The sequence below is a fragment of the Podarcis cretensis genome (assembly GCF_951804945.1).
Source record: "Podarcis cretensis genome assembly, chromosome: 10".
NCBI classification, from domain to species: domain Eukaryota; kingdom Metazoa; phylum Chordata; class Lepidosauria; order Squamata; family Lacertidae; genus Podarcis; species Podarcis cretensis.
This window is the reverse complement of record NC_137179.1, coordinates 5,284,660-5,297,485: the sequence shown is the minus strand read 5'-3', so window position 1 is coordinate 5,297,485 and position 12,826 is coordinate 5,284,660. Positions and strand designations below refer to the sequence as shown.

Genomic DNA, 12,826 nt, shown 5'->3' with positions numbered 1-12,826 from the left:
GGTTTTGAGCCATAAAGCCTTCAACGGCTCAGGGGGCACAGTACCTCAAGGATCGCCTCTTGTAATTTGAATTGATCTGGACCCTGAGATAATCATATGAGGCCTTTCTTCACGTGCCTCCTCCGCCAGAGTTCCAGAGGGTGGCAACATGAGAACGGGGCCTTTTCTGCAGTGGCTACCTGCTTGCGGAATTCTCTCCCCAGGGAAGTTCGCCTGGTGCCTTCATTATACACAAAAAAACATTCCTCTTCGACCAGGCCTTTGGCTGATTGGCATCCAATACCCTTTTAAATGTGTTGTGGGAGGAGGAATTACTGCTTTGTCGTTCTTAATTTTTTACCCTGCATTTTGTGGTTTTTATACTGTGATTTTATGTTGTGGACCACCCCCGAGATCTTCAGATGAGGGGTGGTATAAAAATTTAACAAATAAGAATAGTAGTATACCTGAAGGAGCGTCTCCACTCCCATCGTTCTACCCGGACGCTGAGGTCCAGCTCCAAGGCCCTTCTGGTGGTTCCCTCCCTGCGAGAAGCAAAGCTACAGGGAACCAGGCAGAGGGCCTTCTTGGTGGTGGCGCCCACCCCGTGGAACGCCCTCCCACCAGATGTCAAAGAGATAAACAACTACCTGACATTTAGAAGACATCTGAAGGCAGCCCTGTTCAGGGAAGTTTTTAATGTGGGACATTTTAATGTATTTTTAATCTTTGCTTGAAGCCGCCCAGAGTGGCTGGGGAATCCCAGCCAGATGGGCGGGGTACAAATAATAAATTATTATATATTGCTAATTTCTGGAAACCACAAGAGGGGAGAGGGAGCTCTTATGCCCGAGTCCTCCTGCGGGTTTCTAACAGGCTCAAATCTCCCGTGAAAAGAGGAACAGACAGAAGGCGACATGGAACTTATTTCACTGCAGCCCAGGGATTCTGTTGCCAGGCAAGAGCAAGGCGGCTCAACGGTTTGACTGGCGAAGGCGGCTTCCTTATGGTCAATTCCGTTCCAGTCCTGCCTGTTTCATATGTTTAGCCCAGCTGTCTAGTGGGCAGAGATGGGGAGCCTCCAGCCCCCACCATCGGGTCCAGCCAGCCTGGCCCAAATTGCCTGGGAAGATGGGAGATGGAGTCTGGAAAACCCTGCAGTCGCCCCATCCCTGATTTAAAACCAGAAACTTTGTGCATGGCTAGGATGTGCCCCACTACAGAGCTATGCCCTTTATATTTCTCACCTAAGGCCGACCACCGCCCTGTTTCTTAAAGATGTGCCATGCAAGAGAGGGAAGATCGGCAAAGGACGGCAGGTTTGGGCGTACGGTGGCAGCACAAGCGGAGGCCACGAGTGAAGACATTTGTAAGAAATCCACCTTTTAAGTGCAGAATTTACACTGTGGAACTACCTGTCTATTGACTTCAGGCAGATGCCATCGCCTTACTTTTGGGTGCCTGCAAAAAACGTTTTTGTTTAGACGACCCTCCCCAGACATGTAGACTGCTGCTTTTTGTTTTGACCTGTTCGTTGCTAATTTTGTAGGTAAAGGTAAAGGTAAAGGTACCCCTGCCCGTACGGGCCAGTCTTGACAGACTCTGGGGTTGTGCGCCCATCTCACTTAAGAGGCCAGGGGCCAGCGCTGTCTGGAGACACTTCCGGGTCACGTGGCCAGCGTGACATCGCTGCTCTGGCCAGAGCCAGAGTTGCACAAGGAAACGCCGTTTACCTTCCCGCTGGTAAGCGGTCCCTATTTATCTACTTGCACCCGGAGGTGCTTTCGAACTGCTAGGTTGGCAGGCGCTGGGACCGAGCAGCGGGAGCGCACCCCGCCGCAGGGATTCGAACCGCCGACCTTTCGATCGGCAAGCCCTAGGCGCTGAGGCTTTAACCCACAGCGCCACCTGCGTCCCCTACTAATTTTGTACTTTGATAAAATATAGTAGTAGTTCTTACTGAAAGTTCATCACTTTATTCTGCTTGCAAACCGCTTTGAGTTGCTCAGCAACTTAAAAAAGGTAAAAGGACCCGACCATTAGGTCCAGTCGTGACCGACTCTGGGGTTGCGGGACTCATCTCGCTTTATTGGCCAAGGGAGCCGGCGTACAGCTTCCGGGTCATGTGACCAGCATGACTAAGCCGCTTCTGGAGAACCAGAGCAGGGCACGGAAACACCATTTACCTTCCCGCCAGAGAGGTACCTATTTATCTACTTGCACTTTGACGTGCTTTCGAACTGCTAGGTTGGCAGGAGCAGGGACCAAGCAACGGGAGCTCACCCCGTCGCGGGGATTCGAACCGCCGACCTTCTGATAGTCAAGTCCTAGGCTCTGCCACCCGCGTCCCTTTCAGCAACTTTGGCTCTCCACAAAAAGCTCAATAACTTTCATGAAGCTTTCCCCCCAAAAGCTGAACAACTCTGGTCAATCCAATGCCAGTTTTTTTAACGGTGGTTGTAGAACGCAGTCTCTTGGAAGTTGGACATCCCTGTTTTATACAATCAATGAGGGATGACTCAGTTGGTAGAGCATGGGATTCTTAATATAAATTTTATGAAATAAACAAATGGTAAGAGAGAAACAGCAGAATTCTGGCATCATTCGCCCCCATCGTGTGAGTTTCCATAGTCCTAGGTGTCGTTCGCTCTGGAGTGACCAGGAAGCCGTTGTTCGTGCAGGAGCGCTCCACGCACCTCCCATGCTTCCACCTGCCTCTCTAGTCCTCCATGAGGACTATAGGCTTGCTTTAAAAATCGTGCACACACAAATCCAAGGCTTTTAAAGGAACTGGGTTCTACACGAGACGCAAACCTGATTATTAAGTTCTGCCCTTTTGCCACCGAGTGGAGAGAGAAGACGCGACAAAGGGAAGTTATAGACACTTCTGTAACAATTTATTGAATGAGGCAATAGACAGAATTTGGGGGAACAACAGGTAATTCCATGCTCTGCTACAGGACTGCGGGTGGCTGGGAACGAGGATGGTTTATCTTTGGGTCTCGGGGAATATGTCTCAGTCTATCGGAACGTTATTCCATTGCCAAAAAAAGAGAGAGAGGAAACACGGACTGTAAAGTCACACCTGACATCTTCACGACGACGATAAAAAATAATATTTTTTAAAAAATTTAAAAAATTAAGTCAGAGACCTGGGCTTTTGTTTCTACAGGAAGGATTCCCTCCCCTCGATTTAAGTCCAGGGTGTTGGTGGTGGGGGGATGGTGATTATACATTTGAGATTTTCTGTTTTTTTAAAAAAGCCAAGTAAACACAAGAATCTGGAAAAAGCAAAACCCTGCCCTGAAAGGTTGGGACAGACAAGGAGAGGTGTGGTGAATGGACCGGGTAAAAGAACGCAAAAACGAAACTAATTGCTGCGTACTATTCCCAGCCGGAAAGGGTGCTTGAAATAGGAAAGTAAGAGAGTGATTCTATCTGTGAGGCAACAGCAGCCGTTTGCTTAGCTGGGGCCTGTGAAAGCCTTGGCCCTGTCTAAGAGAGCTATCAAAAAATGCCTGGGGGAGACGTGAGAGGGGGGCAGCCCTCCCTGAGCCCCCATTCTGGGGCGGGGGGCTATCACCTTTCCCTTTGCCAACTCGGCACAGGGACTGTGGGTGCCCAGCCTTGCTGGCCACATGTCTTTCATAGATGTGCAGACCCTGGGCCCCTGCACAGCGCAGCATGGCAGCCGATGTCGAGTTTACAGCCCTGGCCGCCACGAAGGGGATGTGCGCAGCTGGGGTCGTGGGGCGGGGCTCCAAGGGCTCCGAACAGCCGCCACGAGAAAGGGGTCTTTGGATGGGCCCTCGCCCCAGGGTGCCAGGTGCAATTTGGAGGGGAAGGGGTCGGGGGAAGGAAATTGAAGCGAGAATTGTGGGTGGGATCTAGTGTGCAATCTGAAGCCCTTCGCCACCTGAATTGCCGCTGGTAGCTGAAGGTCGGGATCTCAGCCACGTGGCCAACGAGAGCGTGCTTAAATGCCACCTGTGTCCCTTCGCAACACCCAACAGGGCCTTTCTACTGGTGGCTCCCTCGTGCCTTTCCGAACTTGTCATTCCAAGGGAGGGGAGTCTTTTAAAAAAACAAACAAATGCAGAAATTCACCAGTGGGGAAAGGAGGCTTTGGAGGGAAGGGAAGGCTTTGAGCATGGACTTAGAAAGGGAGGACAGAATCTCCTTCAACAGGTCACCAAATAACTTTGGAAGGAAGGAATGGAGGAAGAATGGTCCCTCCATCCCGAGTCAACAGACTGCAGCCCTCGCTGTCTCCCGCAGGACTTTTCTTACCCTTTCAACGCCTTTGCGAGAAAAAAAAGAGGAAGCCTCTTTCCCCAATTTGTCTTCTCAAGCCTTGCTTTCTCTATCTCTCTCTTTTAAAATATATGTCCATGTTAAAATGATACCTAATTCTCGACGCGAGGAAGGCGGAGGAGCCTGGCTTTGTGGGGGTCTGCCGGGCCAGAAAAGCCTGCAGGGAGCCCCACCGCGGACCCCGCCTCCCCCCCCCCCCGCAACAAGCCCTGAGAAGAGAGGGCTATAAACCTTTTCCACCCCATCTCACCCCGGCTTTGAGAAAGGAAGGTCCATGCAGTGGGAGACGAAGGCTTGGCCCAGCCTGCCCCAAACAGGCTTCCTTGCTTTCACGAGGCCAGAGAGAAGCTGTCAAAGTCGCGGCTCCGAAATACACCCTGTATGTTTGTGTGTTGTTGTTGTTTTTTCCTTTTTGTTAAACGAAACCTTTTTTTTTTTTGCTTCCAAAGCTGCGAGACTCACAAATGCCACCTGATTGCACCTCCGCAGAGGCGTAGAAAAAAAACTATTCGCACAAAGGAGGAGGAAGCTGCTGCAGCGCCATGATCCTGCCGCTCTCGCCCGTCACTGCTCCAGAGTCACCACCTCCACGGCCTGGCCGTCCATGGTGACGGTGCTGTCTGTTATCCTCGCGGCCACGGGAGCCATGGCGACCTGGACCGGGCCGTTGCCCTGAGCAAGGCTGGTGACCACCGTCTGGTACATGCTGACGGGGATCTGGACGAGCCCTGCAGAGAAAGAGAGAGGGGAGAGGGTCAGGCGAGGCTGGGCAAGGCGCTGAGTCAGTTCCCGCGATCATGGAATCACGAGAGTTGGATGGGACACCGGGGGGTCATCTAGTCCAACCCCGCTGGCAAGGCAGGAATCCCAACCAAAGTGTCCCTCTGGGAGGCGGACGCCCAACCTCTGCTTAAAAACCTCCAAGGAAGGAGACTCCATTCTTCCTGAGGTTAAGTGGGAATCTAATTCCCTGTTCTGATGAAGAGAGCAGAGCAGAGATTATATTTTTTGAGAATTCTCCGGAAAAACAATCTCTCAAAGGAGCTGTTGATGGCATCTTGCCATTGCGCTGTGGAGAGTGTATTAACTTATGGTCTGTGTGTGTGGTTTGGGAGTTGCACGGTCAGGGGAAAAACAATGCTGTCCAGGGTTGGAAAGACTGCGGAGAGAATAATTGGGTGCGCTCTTCCCACCTAGGATCAAATCTATGCTTCCAGGTGCCATAAGAAAGCTGCAGAGACAGCGCAGGATAGTGCGCACCCCGGAAATGATCTCTTTCAGCTTCTGCCTTCTGGAATAAGGTACAGGGTTATAAAGACTAGGACTAGCCGCCTGAGAATAAAGATTATCGTATCATATTCTGAACCCACTAGTTCGGGTCCCACCCTCCAGAGCAGGAGAAAACAGGCTTGCGCTAAATTCCATGGGGCAGCCCTTGAGATATTTGAAGATGGTTAGCATATCTCCTCTCAGTCTCTTCTTCCCCAGACTAAAACATCCCCAACTCCCTCAACTGTTCCTCATCAGGCTTAGTTTCCAGACCCTTGATCATCTTGGTCGCCTTTCTCTGCACACCTTCCAACTTGTCAACACCCTTCATAAATTGTGGTTCCCAGAGATGGACACCATATTCCAGGTGTGGTCTGACCAAGGCAGAATAGAGTGGCACTATGACTTCCCTTGATCTCGACACTTAAGACTTCTGTTGATGCAGCCGAGAACAGCATTCGCTTTTTTTGCTGCTGATTTTTGAAAGCACCTGAAAGCAAAAAGGGACCCATCTTCTGCCTATGAAAGAGAGCTGTTGAGCCCCTTTGCCCAAAGACTAGCCCAGGGGGATGTTTTTTAAGCCCAGTGGCCGCCTTCCCTTCTGGGTGACTTTCTAAGGACCACATGCAACAATTGTGACTTTGTGCAACAGGTTAGAGATGACACACCCACACACCCCTCTCTATCCTCAACAGACAAGCAAGAGGGTCTAGCACCAGATTATGGTTGCCATTGTTTCGTATTATTACTATTATTTCATTATTGTGTTTATATCCCACCTTTTCCTCAGAGGGGCTTGAGGTGGTCTACATGGTTCTTCCCTTCTCTTTGCTCATTCAGTCCCCACAACAACCACATGAGGTAAGGCTAGGGCAAGAAACAGTGACCAAAACAACCCAAGCCAGCTTTGTGGCTGAGTAGGGAATTTGAACCCTGGTCCTAGCCTGACACTCTTGAGCGCTGCGCAGAAAAGGCTCTCATTATAAACATGTAACTCGCTCTACGTGGGGCTGCCCTTGAGACTGACCCAGAAACTCCAGTGGGTGCAGAATGCTGCGGCGAGACTCCTTACGGGGTCCTCGCTGCGGGATCACATTCACCCGGTGCTATACAAGCTGCACTGGCTCCCGGTGGAGTACAGGATCAGGTTCAAGGTGCTGGTTTTGACCTTTAAAGCCCTATACGACCTGGGACCCTCGTACCTACAGGACTGCCTCTGCTGGTACGTCCCACAGAGGACCTTACAGTCTTCAAATGAAAACATCTTGCAGGTCCCGGGCCACAGGGAGGTTAGGCTGGCCTCAACCAGAGCCAGGGCCTTTTCAGTACTGGCCCCAATCTGGTGGAACGCTCTGTCACAAGAGACTAGGGCAGTGCGGGACTTGACATCTTTCCACAGGGCCTGCAAGACGGAGCTGTTACACCAGGCCTCTGGCCAAGGCGCAGTCTGACCCCCTCCTTCTGTAATCCTCATAGAACTCTAGCCCAATGGTTGCCATTAATTTGATTCTGAATTGATTTTAGAATGAATTGTAGAATGCATTTCAATTAATTGCTTGTGATTTTATGTAAATGGTGTTACTTTTATTGTTGTTAGCCGCTCTGAGCCCGGCTTCGGCTGGGGAGAGCGGGATATAAATATTATTATTATTATTATTATTATTATTATTATTATTATTATTAGAACCTCTTTAGCAAAAATTCTTGGGTTTAGGAAGCGGAATCCCTGAGCCCCAAGCTCTGAAGGCGGGGCAAAGCGAGTCTGCCGCAGACCTCGGATTTCATTCCTGAAGGTCAACGTTTAACAGCAGCAGGAGGAGGAGGAGGCAGAATGTGATTTGAGTGTCCTCATATCACTTTGCTGTGCAGACAGGGAAGCTTAAGCCTTAAGCGCTCTGACCTGATATCTGAGGCAACTCCAAATTGGCCAGGCCTGAGCCCTGCCTGGTTGCTCTTTCTTGGATGATCGTGGTGCCCTTGGGCACCGCCAGGTAACACCACCTTCTCCCCAGAAAATCAGGTAAAAGAAGTAGCCTGTCCGAGACAGACTCACAGAGTGGGGGCGCTGCTCTTTCAAGCCCCGCACCACAATAAATCAGCAGCAGAACTAGAAAAAACATGCTAGGAAAATTTAGGCCAGGGGTCAGCAAACTTTTTCAGCAGGGGGCGAAGTCCACTGTCCCTCAGACCTTGTGGGGGGCTGGACTATATTTTGGAAAAATAATAATGAATGAATTCCTATGCCCCACAAATAACCCAGAGATGCATTTTAAATAAAAGCACACATTCTACTCATGTAAAAACACAAGGCAGGCCCCACAAATAACCCAGAGATGCATTTTAAATAAAAGCACACATTCTACTCATGTAAAAACACGCTGATTCCCAGACCACAAGCTGGATTTAGAAGGTGATTGGGCCGGATCCGGCCCCCGGGCGTTAGTTTGCCTACCCGTGCTTTAAGCCAAAACATTTTCAGAAATGAGCGCCAGGGGAAATTTGCACGCGGGTTCCTATTTCCCCCAGGGTCAAGCTATGCAACATATCCAAGATCTCTACAGTTCATCAAGCAGCAGCAATGGGAATCGGGTGGTTCGGCTGGGAGACTTCTGAAACTTTTTAGTTCAGAGAAATCGCAAGGAAGAGGTGACGTAATAGAAGTTTGTAGAGTTAAAAGTCTGGCTTGGAAGAAGTGGACGGATAAAAGTTTTTCTCCCTCTCTCATGATGCTAGAATTCATGGACACCCAATGGAGCCGAATGTGGGAAGATTCAGGAAAGAAAAATATCATTTACACGGCACATAGTTAACCTATGGAACTCACTGCCACAGGAGGCAGGGAAAGCTGCCAACTTGGATGGTTTAAAAAGATTTGTCTAATTTGTGGAGAGGGCTGTCAAAAGGCTTCTAGCCACGACGACCCTTCTCTGCCTCTGCAGTCGGGCGCAGGCGTGCTTTTGAGTCCCAGCTACAGGAAACTGCTAGAGAGAAGAGTTGGTCTTGTGTTCAAATCCTGCTTGCAGGCATCTGAGAGCAGGACGCTGGACTAAATGGGCCATGATCTAGCAGCAACACCTTATGTTATCATGAGATAGTTAATTTTTTCTCTCCCAGTGTTAGATTCCCAGGGAAAATCACCCCCCCCCATTCTGAAGCTGCCTTTTTCCCTAAAAGGAAAAGAAAAACTTACTTGTACAGGGAACTTAGGAGAAACTTTTCTCCATGGGCCATGTGTTCATCCCCTTCCCTCCTCCCCTTGCATTGATCCAGTTCAGGCATAGGCAAACTCCGGCCCTCCAGATGTTTGGGACTACAATTCCCATCGTCCCTGACCACTGGTCCTGTTAGCTAAGGGTGATGGGAATTGTAGTCCCAAACATCTGGAGGACCAGAATTTGCCTATGCCTGATCCAGTTGGTTACTTCTTAGTTTGATCAAACCATAGTTTACTGTTACATCTCAGCCTTCCAAACTGTCTCAACTGAGCCAGTGAGTGACTTTTGTTAGAAACGGGCCTCTGTAGCAGCTATACATGCCAGGAGGCAAAAGATGGACCTGTTGTTTTGCGCAGGAAACCCTGGTTTAGACACGATCTATAGCAAGCCGTCTTAAAAACCAAACTACCTTTTTTGCAATTTAAAAATCCTGACTACACTCCAGAGCTGGCTGTTAAAACTTGCCAAAGCTCTAAACTCCTATCTGCTAAACAATTCAGATCACAGATTCATTCATTCATTCATTCATTCATTCAATCAATCACCCATCTTCTTCTCCCAGGAGCTCAAGCTGGTATAAATGGCTCCTCCGCTCCTCATTTAACCCCCACGACAACCCTGTGAGGTTGGTTAGGCTAAGTGGCAGCGACTAGGCCCCAAGGTCACCCAGTGAGCTTCACAGCCAAGTGAGAATTCAAACCCTGGTCTCTCCCGGGTCCACGCTGGCAAGCCGAGATCAAGCACGTTGCAGAAAGACGTGAGGAGGGGGACAACTCTGGAGGAAACGAAGCCGAACAGCCAAGCCAGAATGCAATGGTACACTTCTACAGGCAAATTCAGTTAAAAACAGCAGAAAACTTAATTTGGGGTATGCTATAAACATCAACAATCTCATAATGTTTTGGACTACAACTAGGGCTGCCGGTAGTAATCTCAAACCATTTGGGAGGAGGGTACCAGGTTGGCAGGGACGCGGGTGGCGCTGTGGGTTAAACCACAGAGCCTGGGACTTGCTGATCAGAAGGTTGGCGGTTCGAATCCCCGTGACGAGGTGAGCTCCCGTTGCTCGGTCCCTGCTCCTGCCAACCTAGCAGTTCAAAAGCACGTCAAAGTGCAAGTAGATAAATAGGTCCCCCCTCCGGCGGGAAGGTAAACGACATTTCCGTGCGCGGCTCTGGTTCACCAGAAGCGGCTCAGTCATGCTGGCCACATGAGCCAGAAGCTGTACGCCGGCTCCCTCAGCCAGTAAAGCGAGATGAGCGCCGCAACCCCAGAGTTGGTCACGACTGGACCTAATGTTCAGGGGTCCCTTTACCTTTACCAAGTTGGCAAAGGCTGATTTCACTCATGTGGCCCACTCAGCCTACAATCTGAATCCCAAAAGTGGGGAGAAAAGTGAAGGGCAGGGGTTGCGATTGTAGGAACAGCTTCTCGCCAGCGATCTTCATCTTACTTTTATGGTTGTACGCAGTGCTTTCCCCCCCTTAAAAAAATGTTTAGGGGTACTCTCATTTTCTTACTCATATTGAAATACTGCCCCTCAATGAGGCCAAACTTAGATTCACAAAATGTTTAGGGGTATGCGTCCCCCCGCAAAAACAAAACAAAACGCTGTGTCATTTTAAACTATTTTTAATGTTGTAACCTGCCTCGGGAGGAGGGACGCAGGTGGCGCTGTGGGTTAAACCACAGAGCCTAGAACTTGCTGATCAGAAGGTCAGCGGTTCGAATCCCCGCAACGGGGTGAGCTCCCGTTGCTCGGTCCCTGCTCCTGCCAACCTAGCAGTTCAAAAGCACGTCAAAGTGCAAACCTATAAATTTCCCAAAGCCAGAGTTCTGTTGCTCCATTTATAAAAAGAAAGAAATGAAATACAGTGGTACCTTGGGTTACATACACTTCAGGTTACAGACGCTTCAGGTTACAGACTCTGCTAACTCAGAAATAGTACCTTGGATTAAAAATTTTGCTTCAGGATGAGAACAGAAATCGGGCTCCGGCGGCACGGGAGGCCCTATTAGCTAAAGTGGTGCTTTAGGTTAAGAACAGTTTCAGGTTAAGAACGGACCTCCGGAACGAATTAAGTATTTAACCCGAGGTACCACGGGATCCGTTCCGGAGGCTCGTTCGCAACCTGAACAGAACGCAACCCACTTCTGCGCATGACGTCATTCTGCATGTCTGCGCATGCGCTAGAGGCGAAACCCGGAAGTAACCGTTTCGTTACTTCTGGGTCGCCACGGGATGCAATCTGAAAACGTTCAACTTGAAGCAAACGTAACATGAGGGATGACTGTATGGCCAAACTTGCTCCTTGTCACTAGGGCAGAGAGAGCACGTTGGGTTGCAAGCCTGGAGCTCTCATCTGGGATAAAAGGAAAAGAGAGAGATGGAAGAAGAAAAAGGACAGGTGAGCAAAAAGCAGAAAAACAAAGTACAGTGGTACCTCGGGTTAAGTACTTAATTCGTTCCGGAGGTCCGTTCTTAACCTGAAACTGTTCTTAACCTGAAGCACCACTTTAGCTAATCGCTGCCATGCGATTACAGTTCTCATCCTGAAGCAAAGTTCTTAACCCGAGGTACTACTTCCGGGTTAGCGGAGTCTGTAACCTGAAGCGTATGTAACCCGAGGTACCACTGTAAAAGGAAAAACCAAGAATGGTCAATGTGCAATGAAACCATTGCTAAATATGTCATTCAGCCTGGCTTCGCCTCATGCACAGAACGGGAGCTTAAAAACCGGGAACTGTCTGTGCATGCACACAAAAACACACACAAACGTCCTTTGCTCCAAGGGGATTAAGCTGAATCGCTCCCCAGGCTTGGATGCAACGGCCTTCGGCACCGAGAAAGCGAGAGACGGGCAAGTTCCCTGCAAGACCCCAGAGAGCAGCCGCCTGCCCTTGGGAGAGCAGCCGCGGTTAAAGCCCCAGAGATATGGTAATCAGGCCTGGGACTGTCACCCCACGCATCTGCCCCTCTGATTAGCCTTAATCTAGTTGGCACATGTTAATCTAAAGCTTGGGATTTCGGACCCTTTCAATGGTATTAAAGAGAAAATCCCTTTGCTCACAACTTGGGCAAGGGTGGGGTGTGGGGGTGTGTGAAGAGCACGTCTGTAGGGCTGTCGGCTCTGCTCCCTGGTGTGGCACCCTGCCCCAAATGAAGGCGCACAAATTCCGGGTGCAATCCATGGGCGGATTGGGGTGGGGACTGTACCAGGGTGGGCCTTGGGGAAACTTTCCAAAAACTTCAGTCTGTTCAGAACATGGGTAGGCAAACTAAGGCCCGGGGGCCGGATCTGGCCCAATCGCCTACTAAATCCGGCCGACGGTCCGGGAATCAGCGTGTTTTTACATGAGTAGAATGTGTCCTTTTATTTAAAAAGCACCTCTGGGTTATTTGTGGGGCACAGGAATCCGTTCTTTTTTTCAAAATATAGTCCAGCCCCCCACAAGGTCTGAGGGACAGTGGACGGGCCCTCTCCTGAAAAAGTTTGCTGACCCCTGGTTCAGAACATGCTCCTGCTGGTGGTGACTAACTGGGGTGACTAACTGTTGCCTGATTTTTTAAAAAAACAACAGCACAATTCTTATTGATTTATTATTAACCAACAACGGCAGAGCCATGCATGGAGCATAGTCGGTGCAAAAGAAGATGAAATTAACAGAAGCACAGTTACAGGTAGCCAGGATTTTAAGGTAAGTCTATATAATAGCCCTAGGGACGCGGGTGGTGCTGTGGGTTAAACCACAGAGCCTAGGGCTTGCCGATCAGAAGGTCAGCAGTTCGAATCCCTGTGATGGGTTGAGCTCCCGTTGCTCGGTCCCTGCTCCTGCCAACCTAGCAGTTTGAAAGCATGCCAGTGCAAGTAGATAAATAGGTAAACGGTGGACGGGAAGGTAAACGGCGTTTCCGTGCGCTGCTCTGGTTCGCCAGAAGCGGCTTAGTCATGCTGGCCACATGACCTGGAAGCTGTACACTGGCTCCCTCGGTCAATAAAGTGAGATGAGCGCCGCAACCCCAGAGTTGTCTAATGGTCAGGGGTCCC

General features: G+C 49.9%; 1 protein-coding gene across 4 annotated transcripts in view; it reads right to left on the bottom strand.

The window, feature by feature from the left end:
* Positions 1 to 2,854: 2,854 nt before the first annotated feature.
* Positions 2,855 to 12,826, bottom strand: part of NRF1 (nuclear respiratory factor 1) — a 77,416-nt gene continuing 67,444 nt past the window's right edge. For all 4 annotated transcript variants that reach the window (XM_079992738.1, XM_079992740.1, XM_079992739.1 and 1 more), the window contains one exon: positions 2,855 to 5,021. In XM_079992738.1, coding sequence (XP_079848864.1) covers positions 4,858 to 5,021 — 164 coding nt within the window. In that variant the 3' untranslated portion in view covers positions 2,855 to 4,857. The remainder of the gene's footprint in view (positions 5,022 to 12,826) is intronic.